Source organism: Peromyscus leucopus, chromosome 10, assembly GCF_004664715.2.
Source record: "Peromyscus leucopus breed LL Stock chromosome 10, UCI_PerLeu_2.1, whole genome shotgun sequence".
Lineage (NCBI taxonomy): Eukaryota > Metazoa > Chordata > Mammalia > Rodentia > Cricetidae > Peromyscus > Peromyscus leucopus.
This window is the reverse complement of record NC_051071.1, coordinates 5,080,557-5,094,101: the sequence shown is the minus strand read 5'-3', so window position 1 is coordinate 5,094,101 and position 13,545 is coordinate 5,080,557. Positions and strand designations below refer to the sequence as shown.

At 45.0% G+C, this 13,545-nt stretch overlaps 1 protein-coding gene across 9 annotated transcripts in view; it reads right to left on the bottom strand.

Annotated features, from left to right (window-relative positions):
• Positions 1-13,545, bottom strand: part of Eml6 (EMAP like 6) — a 268,175-nt gene that overhangs the window by 53,618 nt on the left and 201,012 nt on the right. For all 9 annotated transcript variants that reach the window (XR_005092272.1, XR_005092273.1, XR_005092274.1 and 6 more), the window contains 5 exons: positions 12,914-13,025; positions 12,555-12,682; positions 6,276-6,417; positions 3,018-3,170; positions 2,540-2,671 (listed from right to left, as the gene is read on the bottom strand). Coding sequence is in view for 6 of the 9 variants with exons in the window: in XM_028891555.2 (XP_028747388.1) it covers positions 2,540-2,671; positions 3,018-3,170; positions 6,276-6,417; positions 12,555-12,682; positions 12,914-13,025 (667 nt within the window). In the remaining 3 variants the exon portion in view is untranslated. The remainder of the gene's footprint in view (positions 1-2,539; positions 2,672-3,017; positions 3,171-6,275; positions 6,418-12,554; positions 12,683-12,913; positions 13,026-13,545) is intronic.

Here is a 13,545-nt window from a genome sequence, read left to right as displayed (position 1 = left end):
CACGTGCAAGAACAAAATCAACCCAATTCTCCAAATGTAAACCCAAACCACAGTATGGGATCAACTTGTGTCTGTTAAGAGACTTACTAGCCAAACAGAGAAAATTCAAGTGTTAAGAAAGGTGTGAGTGACTGGAACCCTTGTTGCTGTTGTTGGTGAGAATGAAAAGGGGTACAGCTTCTGTGAAGAACAGCGCAAAGATTTCTCAGGAAATTGCCAACAGACCTAACTACCTCCATCGCTGGGTATATACCCCAGGCATTGATAACATTGAAAGACAACCTAGGTGTGCATCAACAGATAAACACAAAAGCAGAAGGTGGAGTAGACACATAGTCAGCTATCACCTGCCTTAGGAAGGGAACTCTGGTACAGGCTGCAACATGGCGGTGTCCCTAAGGATACCACGTGGAGGGAGATGAGCGAGTAACAAAAAGACAGCACTGTGGGGTTGTTACTAAGATGAGGTGAACAGAGAAGTCACTGTCAAAAGGCAGGAGAGGAAGTTTCTAGGGACTGACAGGAGACCTGTTGTTTGCTGGGTAAAAAGTTCTAGTCCTACAAGACGAAGTGAGCTCTGGAGGTGGACAATAACAACGGCCACACAACAGTGAGAGTATACTCCATGCTTGAACTGGTATATTTAATAATGGTAAAATGTTTATGTATTTTCCATCTTCATGTATCCCATTTTTCTGTTGGTCCTTCACTTCCACAATAAAACTACTGGTGGGTTTTATTCCCTAACAGTGACGGCAGAAGGGAGATTTTACGCCTTGTGTCAGGTGCTGTAGCTCTGTGTGTGGTCACTCTGAACAGTCATCTTATCCTAGCACACACAGGGAAGAAGGAACAGGGGCAGCCATCGCCTTCTTGAGTTGTTAAAGCAATAGAACAGAGAATATAAAAGAAGCAGGTAGTGAGAGGCGTTGTTCCACTTGCTCCTCGGCCTTCCCAACTCTAGGGGACTCAAGTGGCCATGCACCTGCCTGACCACAAGCTCCACCCACGCCCTTGCCTCTGATTTCCAAATGCCCTCATTGCGGCTGGCACCTCTTACAATAAGTCACATGTTTTCCTTTCTATCTACTGTTCAAAAACTCTTGCAGGCCATAGAGCTCAAAGAAAGTTCAAATTCCAGTGCAGCAAATCCAGACACAGCTAAACAACTTCCTGGCTCAGTCCATGACTATCTACAAAAAATACTTGAGATAAGGTATCCCAGAGTCTCTGCAGGAACCTCTGCTCAGACCCTTGCCAGCTTTCTCCGACTTTTATTAGTTGCTTTTGGGAATGCCCCACTCAAAATAACCTGGAGTTCCCCAATGCCTCCAGAATAGAATTCCCCATGAACTAGCATGGTGGAAAGGTCCCGTTGGCTCTGTCCAGGTCGGACTGGTCAGACTCCTTTCCTCCACTGCTCAGCCAAGCGTTACTCACCACTTCTTACCCAGCCCTGGCTCTCCCACCTTCTCAGCTCGGGACACCATGTTCCTTTGCTATCTGGTATGTTGGATTTCCCTTGGCACTCAGAACACACACCGGACTTTCCTACCACAGCAGGCTATGACTTCTTTGCAGATGAGGATCCTGCCCACACCTACATGCTTACTCCAGGCTAAGATCAATCAGCTCTCCAGGATCCCACAGTAAAGCCCTGCATAGCACTTACAGTCCACCCCAATACTGACATGGCCCATCCCAAGTCTCCTCACTACTTCCTCTAGGACTCTCAGCTTCTCATCCCATGTCTGTATCGTCATACATCTATATTCTTTCAGAAAAAGTTCATCTCCCTTCCTAAATTATAACGTTCACAGAGACTAGATCTACATTGTCTGCCTTAAGACTTCACAAATGAGGCCAGGCGGTGGTGGCGCACGCCTTTAATCCCAGCACTTGGGAGGCAGAGGCAGGCAGATCTCTGTGAGTTTGAGGCCAAGCCTGGTCTACAGAGTGAGATCCAGGACAGGCTTCAAAACTACACAGAGAAACCCTGTCTCGAAAAACTAAAAAGAAAAGGAATACATAAGACTTCACAAATGGTAGATGCTAGATGTGTTACATAGACAAGTCTTCATGGTTTTGTGGAAGTAACTTGGAGGAGGCAAAGGGAGAATCTGGGAGTTTTGGAGAGCAAAGGTAAATTCAGGTGAGTCGAACATAGGTTTCTGTCTCCACTGACAGATGAAAATTGCTTGAGACTTCAGGGGCCAAACTCCTGGAGACAGAGTCTTGGTCAGGAAGGCTGAGTAGAAAGGCAAGGACAGATCACATGCAACCCAAGGCATGTATGGCAACTCAGGGCATCACATGTGTTCTTGGTCTTAAGCCCCAAAGGATTCAATTAATGACACCTTCACAGAACAGGAAAACATGTTAACAGCAGCTGCTCCTGGGCCATCAGGTTAGCCTCATATGCTGCCATGGGCCCTTCTCTTCCTGTTTTCCTCTAAAACTCAACTGCCAATCTCTCTGGAAATGATGCATGAACAGACGTTGAATTTAAGTTTCATCTTAAAACCACAAACTGCTTTACCTCTAGAGTCCCAGTCAATGTGCGTGATGTAGCTAGAAGCTCCTTTACAGATGCCAACCCTCTTGCTCGTAAGTACGTTGTAAATATCCACAAAGTTATCATGGGATGCCACTGCAAGGTATTTTCCTGTATCTATAGAGACAAGTACACAGTAAACAGCAAAACATATGATGTAGGAACTCACCTCCAGGACCTTAAGATTTTGAAGTGGGAGAAAGGTCAAAGAAACTTTTAGAACAGTCCATTCTTACAAAAAAATTTTGTCTCGAGATTGCTGTTTTTAAAAGTATCTACTGCCATTTTCACCTTTTGATTTTTTTTTTTTTTTTTTTTTTTTTTGGACAGGGTTTCTCTGTGTAGCCCTGGCTGTCCTGGAAATCATTCTGTAGACCAGGCTGGCCTCAAACTCACAGAGATCCGTCTGGCTCTGCCCCTGAGTGCTGGAATCAAAAGCATGCCCCACCACCGCCTGGCTCACCTTTTGAAAATTTAATGTCAGAGATCATTTCTTTTCTGTGATGGAAGGAGACCATGTCTTCCACAGTGTCAGCATTTACCACCAAGAAACTTCCATCATTCAAGCCAACTGCTAAGGCTTTCCCATCAGGGGAGAAGGCACAGCATCTTCCTCCTGCAAAAGGATCCGAGAAAATCATAATCCTGAGCACTTTGCTGTTGATCAAAGCAGATGGAGACATGGGAGAAAGCAGATATGTGCATCACACGCTTATGTGTGACTGGGCCTTTAACACTACCCAGGTGGGAATTCAAATTTCATCATTTGGGGACTAGTGAGACAGTTCTGTGGGTAAAACACTTTTTATACAAGCCTGACAACCCGAGTTTGAACCTGAGAACCCATGGCAGAAGGAGAGGACAAACTCCCAAGAGTTGTATCTAGTCTTCATGTATGTGTGTGCATATATAACATAATAAATACCCATTTTTAAATCTGTGAAAATTATCATATTAAATAGTCTTCATCCCACACACTATCCAAACCACACTTTAAGAGCCCTCATTGCTCCTGCAGAGGGCCTCCATTTGGTTCCCAGCACCCACACCAATTGACTTCAGGAGTCGGACACTTTCTCACGTGAGTGTCTGCGTGCACATACCTCCACACAGGTGCACAGATAACATAAGTAAAAAAGGTCAATCTTAAAAATAAACTTTAATTTCCATAAGGTTTATTCATTCATTTCCTTATCTTGGAGTATCTGGGCCTTTTAAGGTAGGTAGGCTGAGTGACTGCAAGAGAGGGCTGGTGGATGACATCCTCTGAGAAAAGAGGAAATAGTCAAGAACATGAGTGCTCCAACAAAATGTCTAGAAACCATTTTTGGGATATCATGACTGGCATACACTTTTGTTTTATTTAGAAAACCCCTTATAATTTTAGCTTCTCTGCTTTGTGGATCATAAGGCACAACCAAGAGTGGAAAATTCTGGTTGCCACAGTCCTAGCTAGCCATGTGGCCGTGTGCTGAGGCAGCTGAGTCTAGCTTCCGTGGGGACCCACGCCTCTGCTGACAGACGCTGGGAGCTGTGTGCATTCTGGTAACTTTGAATCGGTTTATGTAAGCAGTATCCCCATTCATTTGTCCACTTACGCTTATTCCCTCCCGTGAGTCAGTCATGCTGCTGGAGCGACAATACAAAGACTAGCCAGCCCTGGGAGCATCATCAGGGTGGGGGGAACCATAGTTACTGCACAAACTGGGCCATGTTTTAGGGTGAAAGGAGAGATGTTAACAATTACATCAGGATAGCAGGGGAAGCTAGGTTGAACTATCATCTAAGGGCAATAGTGGCTCTCTTGACTAATTTTTAACCTAGGGATTGAAGTCCATTGACTAGCTCCCACAACAAGGTCCCAGTTTCATCTCACCAATGCAAGTTAGTGGACGAGACAATTTGATTGTTCAAAGCATGGCTTGGACTTGGTCGAATCCTTGCTCCACCATGTAGGCATCGAGGGAAAAGTGAGGCAATGTGGGGAGAGGGTGACAACCAGGGCAAACAGGCTGCTCTGTGAGGCCACCATGCTGCAGTGTGCGTTCGGTTTCACTATTTATTAGTTAGATGACCTTGGACAAACTGCTGTAGAAACCTGTCTTCATTTCCTAATCTGTAAGCAATGAGAATGACGGCCTTGTTCACTGGGTCTCTGCATGTTAGGATACATTGCTGGCTGGTTAGTGGTCGCAGTCTGCCATGGCCTGGCAGCTTATCTCAAGAGCTCAGCAACATGGAGCTCCCTCCCCAGCAAAGCTTCCTGCTCTCCACCTGCCCTTATCTGGAGAAAGTCCCTGGGCCTGGAGGACTGATCTTATCTGAAAGCTGTCCCTAAAACCAGATGCCTGATTCACCTTTAGCTTGACCCTTGGCACAGATCCCTGCTGAGAAGACTTGCTCTAGGAGCTCTGCTAAAGGACCCTACTGCACACACTAAGCCTTGTGGTAAGAGCGGGCCACTTAATGAAAATTAGGGTTTGTCCCCGGGCTCCCCAGGCCTATATATTCCTTATTCTCTGGAATAAAATCGAGCTGATTCACCGAAACCGTCTCCTGGAGGTCTGTTGCCCCTTCTGCCTCCTCCCCCTCTCGACCTGGTGGCCAACAGGCTGAGAGGGAAAGAGGACCCCCACGTTTACAGAGTAAGAGTGATGTGCTAGCAGGGTCTCTGACTCACAACTACCAGTTCTATGCTTTCATTTTGCATGGTTCCTTTAGATGCTCCCACGTCTGCAGAATGACTCAGCACAAATACTCAAGGGCCAGGACCTTTCCTGCCTTAAGATTTTTTGTGACCACAAGGCTCAGCTTCCCTGTTTCCTCCTCAGAAAGCAGTCCAGCTGGCCAGTCTGGGCTGAGCTTCCATGGCCCCTATTCCTACAGGATAGCCATTCTACCTCTCACCCATCTCTACCTGTCTGTCTGCCTGAAGCTGGCCTGAGTGCACTGTGTCAGGAGCTCCCTGGCCTCTTGGTGCCTGGGTAGGTTTGATCAGGATGAAGCATGGCAAGACCGGAAAGTGGAGACTGGGAGGTCAGAGCATTTGCTCCTCCAAAGCCACCATCTCATACATTTCTACTCCCCATTCCACCAACCATCCTTTCGTCTTTTCAAGCCCAAGCCTGGCAATGGCACCTGTAGCTACTGGTGGCATAGCCTGGTCATTTCACCCCTACCCACCCCTTTACAAAGAGTCCTATTTTAGACTTCTCTCAGATTACCTGCTGCTGCTGGGACTCCTTTCAAATCTCATGTTCTCTGTGGGATCCTCAGGGCTTGACATATAGAGCCACTCAAGAAGCATTTGCTGAACTGGCCCTCCTGGTGACCCCACTGTGTGTAGATGTCCAATACACATTTATGACATCAACTATTTTTTCCTATCAAACTGACCTTTTATTTTCCATGAATTCTGGGGACTGATAGTCATAGAGATAGATAATGGTTTTCGTCATTTGTTTTATTTTATAAGCTGATGCATTTCAGCTCTCAAAGAGGAAGGACGCAGCCCCAGGCAGCCAGCGCCTGTATAGTACAGGCAGAGTGAATGGTGTGGAGGTGTCAAGACCAACCTCTGGAAGGGCTCCATGTGCTCTTAGTTTAACTGCACGGTGGACTCTGAATTCCCTTGCTTAGGATATTTTTGGGGTGTATAACAGGCGCTCTCAGGCCACCGTAGTTGAGGAATGAAGGAATCAACACAGGAGATGCCGTGTACCTTTTCTCAGTTTCCGTATCGCCAGCATGCGGTGCTGGGAGGACAGTTCCCAGATCCGAAGGGTTTTGTCATCGCTTACTGTTGCACAGATGGGCAGGAGAGGGTGTGCTGCCAGTCCCCACACTTCCCCTTCCATGTGACCCTGTGGGAGAGGAAACGGGACCACGTGAACCCAGGCTTTCCGGCTAGTCCTTCCCCAGCTTGTGCTGCATTTTCAGGCTGAGAGTACCTCTGAGGTTAAGACATGAAGAAACAGTTTCCATGAACCAAGATGACTGCATTAAGTTCTTTCTTTCTTTCTTTTTTTTCTCATTTTGTTTGGTATGATCTTTCTTTTTTTTTTCTCCATTTTTCCTTATTAAGAAATTTTCTACTCACTCTACATACCACCTACAGATCCCACCTCCTCCCTCTAGCATTAAGTCATTTCTTAAGTATGATTTTTAAGCTGGCTGTTTATGATACAAACCAGGTTTGTTTACAGCATGGAAGACATTTGCCCATATGGCAACAAATGTCCAGGTGAATTGTAAAATTCCCACCTCTCCCCCTTGTTACGTGTGTATGTGTGTGTGCATGATTACATAGTGTGTCTGTACTTTGTGTGTGGGGACCACATTGGGTGTGTTCTTTAATTGCTCTCCACTCTAACTTTTGAAAAGGGTCTCTCGGTGATTTAGCCAGGCTGGCTGCCCAGCCTCTGCCCAGCCCCAGCTCCAGCCCTGGAGTTACAGATGCACAGCACTACACCCAGCTTCTTAATCAGTTACTGGGGATCCCCACTGAGCTCCTCATCCTTGCATAACAAGCACTTTACTAAGGAGCATCTCCCTAGATCCTCGTCCTGTTTTAACTGCAGACACATACCATGTCAACACACTGTGGAGGAACAACTTGACCACACTGACACTGGTGACTGCCTTTGGTGGAACCAGACTACTCTAAGGTGTAGACGTCACTCATCTTTGTCACGGAACTGGCCAGCAACCTTCTTGTTTATACAGCTGTAGTCCTTCACATGTAGTGGACTTGGCTCTCCTGCCCTCATACTTGGATTGAACCTAGGGCCTCATACATGCTACTTAAAGCATTCTGCCACTGAGCTATAGGATGCATTTGTCTGGTTGAAAAGAAGTAAATCTAAATTTTGACTTCAGAGTCATAGGTGCAGCTCAGATTCAATGTTTGTTCATAAACTGGTTTGCCCATGTGCCAACAGTAATCACCAGCAAGCTGAAAGGTGCTTGATAATACACACAGAGGCAATTCCATATGCCCTTATCTTATCACAAATAAACACTCTAACTGACTTAGAAACAGTAACTGAGACAAAACGGTATTTTAAATATCAACACTTAACTGGGTGATGGTGGCACATTCCTTTAATTCCAACACTCGGGACACAGAAGCAGGTGAATCTCTGTAAGTCTGAGGCTAGTCTGGTCTACATAGTGAGTTCCAGGAACTATACAGAGAAACCACGTCTCAAAACAAAACAAAATAATAACAACAACAACCACAAAAATCCAGTATTTTAAATATAAACACTTAACATGAAGAAAACAGTAATTTATTTCTCAATGAGCAGCATAGAGAAGAATTCCTGACATGCAGCAATAAGCAGACCGTTAACTGAGCTGTCCAGATGCCCTGTTTAGAGTGGTAAGCAGGCAGGCCACATGCCCCAGGGCGGCTTGTAGTTGGAACGTTCTGGGGGAGCAGCAGCTTCCAAAGAGAAATTGGATGATAGTTTATCCGGGAAGCTGTCTGAGCAAAACAGTGACTGGGCAGAAGTCCCTGGATAGTCATGTCTATGGGGGAAAGGTGGGCTGGGTGACAGGCTCCTTCTCCATCCCTCAGGACCATGGTGCACTGCATTTGTATCCTCGGTGCTGGTCTCTTTAAAAGTCTTTCGCCTCAGAGGCACAAGCGAAGGGTGACAGGGCATCTCCACTCTCTCGACTAACTGGTTCTGCCGAGCGCTTTCTGTGACTGAGTCTCTTTGCACATCAGGTTCTACATTCTTTGAAATCACTGTTTCAAATGGATTTCAAAACTGTTATTTTTCTCAAGCTGATCACTTTAAATCTCACATGTACAGGGACAGTGAGGAAGGCCAGAAGGACCCTGAATGACACAAGAATCGAGCCAAGTTCTGACTTTCCTCATCACTTAGGAAGCTGACCACAGCAGTGTAATGGACAGCTGGGTTATATTCCAAGTGTGCACAGTAGGGTTTTCAAACCCTGCTACATGCTGCTGGCTCCCCCAGCTCCCAAACCAGCTGCCCTTCTCTAAAACAACACCCCTTCTTCCAAGTGCATCAAACTGGAACAGAAGCTCTGAAACCTGCCCAGAGTAGGACAGAGGATGGTGGCTCCTGAACATTCTCCCAGCATGTTTTCCCTCAAAACATGACTATGGGTCCTGAGGGAGCAGCCAGCCCTTGTTCCTCCACGAAGCGTAGGGAAGATCTCAGGAACTCCAAGGACCAACTGAGCACAAGCCCTGAGTTTACCCAGGAAGGAACAACAAGTGAGAGGGGAACGGTGCTGAGAAGGAAGGGTGCAGGAGCCACCAGGTCCTCATGCTCACAGATAAGCCCTGGAGAACGCAGGGATGTTCAGCTCACAAGCTTGTCTCTTCAACAGAAGGGTTTACACCTGTATTCCACCCAGAAGGCTGGGAGTGGATGGAGCTAATAACCTGGTAATCTTTTGCTATTCTATAAAGCCAGGCTTTGCCTCAATTTCCCAGACTCCTGAGCACTGTGTCTCAGTCAACAGAACCCACTTTTATGAAAGAAGTCTCATGTACTTTGCAAAAAAGTCTACTATTATGCTCATTACAAATCCCTCTCCCTAGAACCCATTCTTACAGAAGAAATCACAGGTACTTTGCAAAGGAGTTTTGATGTAGTCATGCCTTAAGCTTTGTGTGATAACTGTCACAAGGAAACTTTTCCCAAAGTTGCACTGTGCTTAAATAAACTGCTAGTGGTCAGACTCTAGAAGTTTGAACTAGCCCAGCTTACTAAGTGTTGAACCAGATTTCCTTCTTGCCTCTCACAGATCATTTTCTGTCAGCCATAGCATTTGCAGGGACAGATTGGCTTACACGTGAGGTGAGAGGATGGAGGAGGCTGACACCTGGGCTCAGGTGGAGCCCCAGTCAGGGGGTTGAACCTTCCTCACCTTCCTGCTCTGCTTTCCCATCGTGTCTGTAGCTGTCGGACAAGGGGGGGCAGCCTAGAGTAGTGAAAATGGGGGTGGGTTAAGCTGTAGTTCTGGGATTCTTAGCATATGGCTGTGGGAAATGTCGATGGCTTCAGTTCTTCACCTACTAAACAACTTTCCTAAATCTGTCCTGAAGATAAATGTTGTCCAATAGTACTGTCTGACACACAGTAGGTACTCAACAGGCCACAGTAGAGATCATATTCATTGTTAGAGCAATAGTAACAAACAGAAGAGAACAGAAGGGTAAAAGCCAAAAGGTGAAAAGCCCCTATTATCATGTTTATAGCAGATTTAAGTAAAATTGCCTCAACTATAACATTTTATAAAATTAGAAGTTTACACTGTAGGTTAAATTATATCATAAAATTTTCAAAAACGCTTAGAAATCTAGCATTTATGGAAAAAATTTAATTTTGAAACATTTTCAAACTTTTAGGGGTTAAAATATGCTTTTTCATAATATTAAATAAGTTATGACCAGAAAAAGAGAAATTAGTTTAGAAGGGACCAAGAGAAGCAAAGACGACATCCAAGGGGCTGGCTCCAGTGTGGCTCCCGCGGGCCACACCGTCAGATGTGGGGGTGGGGCTGTCTCCAGTGTAGCTCCCTCGGGCCGCACCGTCAGATGTGGGGGTTTCAGGTGTGTTTTACCAATTTTAAAAGAGGCTTTATTCTATCTGTCTGTCATCCATCTATCTATCTATCTATCTATCTATCTATCTATCTATCTATCTATCTACCTATCTACCTATCATCTGTCTTTCTCGTTAGTTTTAATACACATGCATCATTTTAAAACAGCCTTTGTTGATCTCCTTCCCTATCTCCTCTCCTTCTTTTGATTCCCCTTTGAACTTCCATTCAATTCCCCTCCTAGATCCATTTCCCTCCCCTCCCCCGCTAGTGATCGCCTTACATGTTTCATAGGTTACAGCCAGTTTCCATGCACACACACATACATGTGTGCTAGGATCTGTATGTGACAGTGAATATACATTTTTTGTGTTTCTGAGTCCAGGTTACCTCATTCAATATCCTTTCCAGTTTCATTCATTTTCCTGCAAACTTCATTATTAGAAATTTACAGCTGAATAAAATTTTCAGTAAATAACATTTTCTTTAACCACTCATCCACTAAAGAATATCTAAGCAGATTCCATTCTTTGCTATCGTGAAAAAGGGCAGGATAAAACACACATGTGCAGGTGTCTCTGTTGGAAGGATACGGTTCTTGGGTGTATAGCTGGGTTATACAGAAGTTCTACTTTTAAGTTTTTGAGAACCCTTTATATGTCTTTCCTAAATGACTGAACTGCTTTACACTGCCAGCAGCAGGGAATAAGGGTCCCTCCTTTTCCCCATATCTATGGGTTTTGGAATATTTGTTTAACTATGCAAGGATGTGTTGCATTTGTTTAACTATGTAAAGATGTGTTGCTGTTTTACCTTGCCTGCCTAAGGCATCTGATTGGTCTAATAAAAAGCTGAATGGCCAATACTAAGGGAGGAGGTATAGGTAGAACTTTCAGGCAGGGAAAGTAAGTAAGAGGAATTTAGGCTTGGAAAAGAAAGAAAAGGAGATGACAGGGAGATGCTAGGGGTCGGCCATTTAGACACAGAGGAAGCAAGAAAGTAGGACACACAGAATAAAAGAAATGTAAAAAGCCCCAAGGCAAAATGTAAATGAATAGAAACAGGTTAAATTAAATTAAAAGAGCTAGTGGGACAAGCCAAAGCTAAGGCTGAGCATTCATAATTAATAGCAAATCTCTGTCATTATTTGGGAGCTGGTTGGTGGGACAGGGAAAGACTCGTTACACTCCTGCCAGCAGTTTTTTTATGGTAGCCATTTGAGATGGAATCTCAAAGTAGTTTAATTTGTATTTTCCTGATAAGTAATGGTGTTCAACACCTTTAAAAATACTTATTGTCTATTTATGTTTCTTCTTTTGAAAGCTATCTGTTCATTAACGCATTTGTTGACTGACAAGGTTTTCTCTTCATGTTTAACTTGGAATTAACATCAACAGTAAACCCGGTGAAGCAGTCCATCTCTTCACTACAGCTTCTGAACACACGGCTCACCACGCCTCTTCACCTGCAAGGTCTGGTGTTGCCAGACCAGGCAGGACTCCTGCCCATTGAACATTTCTGTGCTGTTTGAATCTGATTCTACATAAGTTTGTATCCTGAGAGAAGCAGGTTTGGGAGAGCACAATGTGGCTGTGTGAAGCAAGGCCTAAAGACGTGTGTGTGGGAACAGCGAAATTATCATTAGTTTTATGGACCAACAGATCAGAGGAAGAGATATCTAAGGTGTGCCACCCACACTTGGTTTGATTTGGATGATAAGATTCTGAACTTTGAGCATGTATTAGTAAGGGATAAGGCTCTTGGAGACTATAGAAACTGGTTTCACATGCGGCTGGGATAGCTGCAACTGGTGGACAGGGGTGGAATATGATAGGCAGGCTCCAAAGCCCTATGACCTCCCTGGCATAATCATTTCCTCTTGAGTGTGGCATGACCTGTGACTTGATTTTAACCAGTAGAATGTGACAAAGGTGACAGAAAGTTCCAGGGAATGTGTGATATAACTAAGCTGCATAAGATCCTAGTGTCTTATTATTATTTGTTTTTTCTTGCTCTGACAAAAGTAAGTGTATGAGAGATCCTGTGTACCCCAATGAACTCTAGTGGATAGGTGACTGACAGGGTAGCCTCTGGGCAACAGTTAGCAAGAAAATAATGCCAGTCCTACAGCTGCAGGAAATAGGTCCTCCTAGCAGCCTACGAGCCCAAAGAGGCCCCCCCCTCCCCCGCCAGCCCTGGCCTTGAATAACACAACGGAGGAACCAGTTCAGCTGGGCTCAGACTCCCGGGCCACAGAGGTGGTGAGGTTGGAAGGAGCGAGGTTGCTGGTCTGTGAACACCGTGCTGGAGCACCCCAGGAAGCTCTGTGTAATCAATGCCCTTTGCTTCCTTTGCCCCACCGCATTCTCAGCCTTGACATGGTTTGCAACATGTACAAACGAGGTACCTGAACAAGCAGTGTCATTGGGCCACTCTTGTCAATCTCTAGAATCTCTCCGTTTTTTGTCCCCACAAGAATGTGTCCATGCCCCAGGGTGATGGCACGAATGGAAGGGTTATCCTCCAAAAGCAGGCCTGAGGGGAGAACGTTGAATTTAGTAAGCACCAGGAAGGCGGGTTAACATAGTGTCTTCTATTTCCAAAGTACTAGGTGCTAGGTGATCATCCTTGACCTGCTTGCCAAGGACTGAGAGTTCTGATGGGAAGAAAGAAATCTGATTGGCTAAGAACCACTACTACAAGAATTTGCACCATTGCCCCATTCTTGTGAAGAGAATGCTCTCAATCGCATACTAAGGGTGGTACCTTTAGAGCTAGTTGACAGTGCAGCCCTTTTGATGGCATAGGTCTTCAAGCATCTTTCAAACATGTCATCCCAGAGTTCCACAATCCCATCTTTTCCACCTGTTACAAAGCCCTGTGAAGGTAAAAGATCATATATACACACCAAAAGCCCCGTGAAGGTAAAGGTTTTACACACACACACACACACACACACACACACACACACACACACACACACACACATCAAAATGACTAATCTCTTTTCTAGCCGCATCAGGAGTTCTCTTAGGTCAGGCAGCTCCAGGTATATCTTCTAAATGAAAAAAAAATTCAGTGATAGCAGTCTTTAAAAATTTTTTCATTATTATATGTGTATGAGATTTTGCCTGCATGTGTATCTGTGCACTATGAGCATGAAGTATCTGTGGAGGCCAGGAAAGGGTACTGGGTCCCCAAGAACTAAAATTATAGATGATTATGAGCTACCATATGAGTGCTAGGAGTCAAACCTGGATTCTCCTAACTACTGAGCCCATTCTCCAGCCCATCAAAATTTTAATTTAGTACAGCTCAATTAATCTCACAAGGAGATTGTATTTTGAAGCCCATTATAGGAAATGCCCTTCTTTTTACTGTAGCTGCTCTCTGCATCT